Source organism: Culex pipiens, chromosome 3 (assembly GCF_016801865.2).
Source record: "Culex pipiens pallens isolate TS chromosome 3, TS_CPP_V2, whole genome shotgun sequence".
Taxonomy (NCBI): Eukaryota; Metazoa; Arthropoda; class Insecta; order Diptera; family Culicidae; genus Culex; species Culex pipiens.
In genome coordinates this window covers 32,544,833-32,551,011 of record NC_068939.1, presented here as the reverse complement: position 1 = coordinate 32,551,011, position 6,179 = coordinate 32,544,833, and the positions used below count along the sequence as shown (strand labels likewise).

Genomic DNA, 6,179 nt, shown 5'->3' with positions numbered 1-6,179 from the left:
CTTTCGGATCTAGTTTCGGATGGTGCTGTTGAGAAGAATCCCGTTTATTGGGTTTTTACTCAAATTTAAATGGTTCAGCTGGATGTCGATTGAACTTGGTGTAACATTTTTACTTGAGATGATTTAAGGTGATTCAAATGGTTGATGAAGAGGATCCTCGAGGGTGGACAAAAACAAATAATGTTGTGATAATTACAGAGATTTTCACGTTTTCTTACAGACATCGACGCTGTTGACTGGCATCCCCACCGTCATCGTCTTTGCATCATCATCGAATTGATCATCATCTGTCACAACACGAAAATTTCAGAAAAACAAAAATCATTCCAGATTATCGTGCCATCCCTCAGTCGCTTCGGAATCGACTACGAAAGAGCATCCCCGGGTCCGGTCGGTGTTCCGGAGGTTCGCCTGCGTACGTGTGTGTGTGTGTGTTTGTGTCCGTGTGGACCATTTTGGGCCAAGAACTGAAGACGCAATTACGGTTGTGCTCCAGGAAGACCAGTGGGAGCAACCTGGATTTAATTTTGTTGTTGCCGTTGGTGGTCGCTGCTGGAGGTGGTGATTCATAGCAGAACAGCCCTTCCCAGGTCGGATTACGTCGTGAGGGCATTTTTTCTCTTCTCTGCTCTACGTGTGGTTCCGATAGTTCAGGGAAAAAAACAAGGTGACGAAAGTGACGCAGGAAAAGTTGGAACAAAAAAGATTTGTCACACTCCACTCCAAAGAGGGGAAAAGCCCGAAAAGTGCGGTCGGTGCTCTTTGCGGGGGCGGCAGGAGGATCAAGAGTCCAGCTTGTTTGTTAAAGTGGAAGAAAATCGATCGCTCTTCAGTGCGGTGTTGGGCGCAAGAGAAAAGAAGGAAAAACATTTAGAGTTCATATCTTGTCTTGGAGCGAGAGTGAGAGGAGCGAGCAACCCGGAATGACCTCGTTCTTCAACGTGGGTGCCCTCGGGGGTAACCCGTTCTCGACACCGGTGGGTCAGCGGATCGGTAAGTTCAGGAAAATATTCTTGCAGAGCGAGATAAGACTTTGTCACCTCTTCGCTCGGTGATAAGATAAGCTTTTTGCTCAGGGGATTGGTCAGCGAGCGTGATTAGGTCGAAATTAGCATGATTACAAAACAGCAGAAATGTTTTTAATCATTATTTATAAACCCTAATAGAATTTCAAACAAACGACGAATGTCTTTGAAAGAAAATCTTGGGATGGTCACATGATTGGTTGGTTTGTGTTTGTCCACGGATCGTCGAGCTCGGACCAGGTCGTGACAAATGCTCTACTTTGTGGGAGAAAGGACAAAGAAAAGTGTGCGACATGAAGCAGTCAATAATTATCTTATCTTTGTGCAATTTGCTGTCAACGTTGTTGTATTTTTTTTATTATTTCAAGAAAAGATGTGCTGGAAGAATCTGAGAGACAACAAATAAATAATTACATTGATTTGAAAAGATCTTCTTTTTGCACCTTGTTGCATGTTTGGTTCTGATTTCCCAAACTATTCTGTAAAGATTGAGTTCTATCGCCTCTGTGTTTAAAACAAACTGCTAAAAGCCGTTGCCCATAAATAAGATATAGAACAGTCCCAAACGTCCCTTCCAAGTGGTGTAAGGTACGGTTGAATAATTTACGGCCGGCGCGTGCTGTGGCTTCATCTCGTCGCGTCGATTTGTTTCCGCTTCCGTGAGCCCAGAAAGTGGCGTCGTGAGCGATCGATTAGACTGTAGCCTGGTTTCCATTCCCTTTCTTTTACCCATCTTGATTTGTGTACACACTTCTGAAGCGGCAGGGTCAATTGAACTAAGTCTCCATTTTTCTTCTTGGAGCGCGGTCTGTTTCTTTTTTCTCGAAAAACAACAACAACAACTCCGCGCCAACCGTCTGCCGCCAGACCGAGGAAAATGTGGTTCGATTATGTTTACTTTTACGGTGTGTTCACACGTGAAATAAGTGGGGCAATGGGGGAGAAGCATTTAACCCTTTGGAAGCTGTTATACAAATGATTATTTTCTCACTCCTTAAAACCGAAAACTGATCTCACCAAATTGCAACTAAATTACAGTGGTTTCTGTGAACGCATCTCATTTGACAGAATCAACAGAGAAAGAAGAATGCGTGGACATACCGTACCAACCCCAAATCGAACCCCAACCCTATTTTTGAAATTTTTTAGTTCAACAATCCCACCCCTTTTAAATTGAAAAATGAACTCTGAAACCAGCGCTTACTCACAACAGAAACAGAGGCCTCTTCTAGGCATTGTAGGATAGAATAGATGTAATGTCCGGAACGTGTCACCGAATGGCCAACGGAACCACGGAGTAAAAGCACTGAAGAACGGTTTTACATTAAGTTTATTGCGAGTACTTATTACACGTTGTGTGGTTCGGATCAGACTGACTGATCTCTTTTTCTCTAGAAGCTTCTCTGTTCGGCGAGGGGTGGCACGGTGTAAATTCATGTTGTGTAATCCTACATTACACCCCTACACTTAGTTATTACAACACTTGGTAGCTTTAATACGCATTGTCTGAAACAAACATAAATAGATTTCAGTTTCGTGTTATCCTCTAAAAATCCTGCCTTTCAAATCTCTAATTCTCCAAAAACCTCTGGCGAATCCCGCGACCTCAGATCCCTCAATACTTTCAGCAGACGAATCAAAACGATCTTCATTGCTAGTCGGTCCTACTTCTGGAGGTTCTTGCTCTTGGTGTTCGATGATCTTCTCCGGGCCCAAACTAATCTGACTTAGACTATCAGAAAGTTCGTCAACAACCTCTGGCAGAACGAGGTCATTTCCACCAGCCGTACTTTCCGCAGCCGGGACGTCCTGGAACTCATCGTCGCTGTCTTCTGTGTCACTGGTGGCTTGGCTTCTATGTTCCGTCAAGGGGTTGCTCGATTCCGCTGCGGTGGGAATCTGCTCTCGAGCTTGAAGACGCTTTACCGGCGCTCGACTCAGCCCTTTCGATGACTTCCCTTGCTTCTGAGCTGGTTTGACTGCCGGTTCCCCGGAAGAAGAACCAGGAATCCGCTGTAGGTTTCGAGTGTCGGACTTCATCTGGTTTAAATGTCGTTTGATCAGCCGCCCCGACACCGTCAGCTCCACTCGATAGTTCCGTTTGCCGATCACTTCTCGCACCACCGCTGGTGTCCAAGCCAACTTGTTCGGGTCCCTGTAATCTCGTACAATCACGTGCTCGCCAATCCGAAAAGAGTCATCTCTACTTCCTCTGTAGTTAGCAACTTGCTTCGCCTGGTTAGCCGCAATGTTTCGTTTGACGGTTGTCACCGACTCTTTACTGGCGGGGAACGGCAGGGCTTGAACAGATCGAGTGTAGTCCGAATATCTCTCCCAAGCATGACCATTGCCGGGGACAGCTGGGTGGTACAATGGATCGATTTGCGGTATCCGATCAGGAAGTTGGCGACCACCAACCTTACATCTCTACTTCCCTCCGACAAACATTTCAGCAGTGCAGATTTGAAGGTCTTGACCATGTTTTCAGCTTCACCATTCGATGCCGGGTGTCCTGGACTAGTCAGTATCTGTTTAATGCCATTCGCCACCAGGAACCGCTGAACCAGATCGGCCGTGAATTGCGTCCCGTTGTCGCTCACCAGCTCGTCGAACAAACCAAATCGGGAAATACACTCTACCAGCTTATCAAGCACGAAATCAGCTGTGCAGCTTTTTGTAGGAAAGACTTCAACCCATTTGCTGAGAGCATCCACAACTATGAGATAACTCAAACCTTGAACAGGGCCCGCAAAATCAACATGCACTCGACTCCACACGCCTTTGGGAGGACTCCACGGAATCAACGCAGCTTTCGGTGGAGATTGACTGTGCAAGACGCAAGCTGAGCAATGTTTAACGACCCGTTCAATATCTTCGTCGATCTTGGGCCACCATACGTTGGCTCTAGCGATGCTCTTACTCTTCACCATTCCCAAATGCGACCTGTGGAGCTGCTCCAAGACCGTTTCCCGCAGTGATTTTGGCACAACCACTCTATGCCCACGCATCACAACGCCAGCTTCCAGGGATAACTCTTCGATCATCTTCCAGTACGGGTTGCGTTCGAAGCTTGTCTGGTCCACTGTTCCAGTAAGGAACCCCACCACCTGCGACAAGTCTGGATCCTCCAACGTAGACTTCTCCAAATCAGCTACCGACAGCAGGCCACATTCCTCTGTTGATAAAGTTCAGATATGAGTCTTCTTCTTTCCATAATTTCCAGGACTCCGTGGGAAAACCGATGGAGTAGCTGAAACTTGACAAAAAGTGGGCCCATCTCTGCATGCGACTAGCTGCAATTGTCGGGATACCCTTCTGCGGATGAAACAGGCTCAGCAGAGGCTTGTGGTCCGTGCGTATGGCAAAACGGTTTCCAACCAAATACAAGAAGTATTTGTTCACGCCATACATTATTGCCAACGCTTCCTTATCGATGACGCTGTAGTTTTTCTCCGCGGTGTGCAAGATTCTCGACGCAAACGCCACCGGACGCTCCACGCCGTCCTTGCACTTCTGACTGAGGACCGCCGAGACTCCGACATTTGAAGCGTCACAAGTCAGAATCAAATCAGCATTCGGGTCGAAGTGGGTTAACGTGACGTCACGGCAAATTTCGTCTTTGATCTTCTGAAAAGCTTCGCTGCAGGCCTTGGACCAAATAAACTTCGCTCCCTTTTTCAACAGCTGATAAATTGGACTCATCAAGTTAGCCAGACCTTCAACAAACCTAGCGTAGTAGTTCACCAGACCTGCGAAAGCACGGACTTCCGTCACGTTTGTTGGCTCAGGTGCGTCACGGATTGAACGAATTCTCTCATCCGTTTTTTTCAAGCCGTCCTTGTTGATGGCGTACCCCAAAAAGGTTATTTCACTCTTGAAGAACTGACACTTCGCTTTGTTCAATTTGAGCCCGGCTTTCTCCAGGACGGCGAACACCTGCTCCAATCGTTCGAAGTGCTCTTGGTCTGAGCCGCCCGTCACGACAACATCGTCCAAAAAGTTTTGAACCCCTGGAATACCGCACAGTAGCATCTCCAAAACTCGCTGCACGATTCCCGAAGCCGGTTTCACTCCAAACGGAAGGCGGTTCATCCTGTAGACACCCTTGATCGTGGAAATAGCGCACATTTCCTTCGACTCTTCCGTTAGCTCGAACTGATTGTATGCTTTCGACAAATCCAGCTTCGAAAACTTTTGTCCTCCATTCAGTTTTGCGAAAATCTCTTCGGCAGTTGGCAACGGGTGTTTCACGTCCTTTACGAATCTGTTCACGGTCACTTTGTAATCGCCGCAAAGTCGCAAGCTACCGTCCGGTTTGAGAACTGGCACCAATGGTCAACGGAACCACGGAGTAAAAGCACTGAAGAACGGTTTTACATTAAATTTATTGCGAGTACTTATTACACGTTGTGTGGTTCGGATCAGACTGACTGATCTCTTTTTCTCTAGAAGCTTCTCTGTTCGGCGAGGGGTGGCACGGTGTAAATTCATGTTGTGTAATCCTACATTACAATAGATTTTGAAATTTATTTAAAAAAAATATTATTACGTATCATTTTGATATGTCAAAATTTCCATAGAGTCTCGGTCAATCAATAGTGCGATGATATCGGACAAAATTTGTTAATCTGTTGAACTAACGGTTTTCGGATTATGGTTGTATCGACCATTGTTGCGAATCGAGGGTCTACTGGAGCCTTGACGATCAAATGGAGCCTAACATTTCAAAAGGGCGCATGGGTTTTGTGAACAGGAGTGTGTCTCCTTCACTCAAATGACAGTTTACATAAGGTATAATAGAGATGCACTCTTGTTTGCAAAGCTCTATGCCCTAATGAAATGAATGGCATGAAATAGTCGTCTTAATTACTAGTGTTCAACTTATGAACAGACTGGTTTAAAAACAAGATCCTTTACCTTATTTGGCGTTATAATAAAACATTCGGGGATTTGAGATTAAATTTACTTTCAGACAGTTTAGTTTAGGTTGTTGATTAAAGTTAGATAGTTTTCCGTCGATGAATAATTGGACTTAAATGATTAGTTGATTTGAACGAAATGTAACATTTCATTGGCAGATCTGTTTCTAGTTGTAATGTACGACAAGACTATTGACGGACGTGACAGGTCGGCAGTTAGTTTTCATCTTTTTTT

At 45.5% G+C, this 6,179-nt stretch overlaps 1 protein-coding gene across 2 annotated transcripts in view; it reads left to right on the top strand.

The window, feature by feature from the left end:
- Positions 1-286: 286 nt before the first annotated feature.
- The window catches only part of LOC120420570 (TOM1-like protein 2), a 27,934-nt gene continuing 22,041 nt past the window's right edge, over positions 287-6,179 (top strand). For both annotated transcript variants that reach the window (XM_052709573.1, XM_052709572.1), the window contains exon 1: positions 287-993. In XM_052709573.1, coding sequence (XP_052565533.1) covers positions 924-993 — 70 coding nt within the window. In that variant the 5' untranslated portion in view covers positions 287-923. The remainder of the gene's footprint in view (positions 994-6,179) is intronic.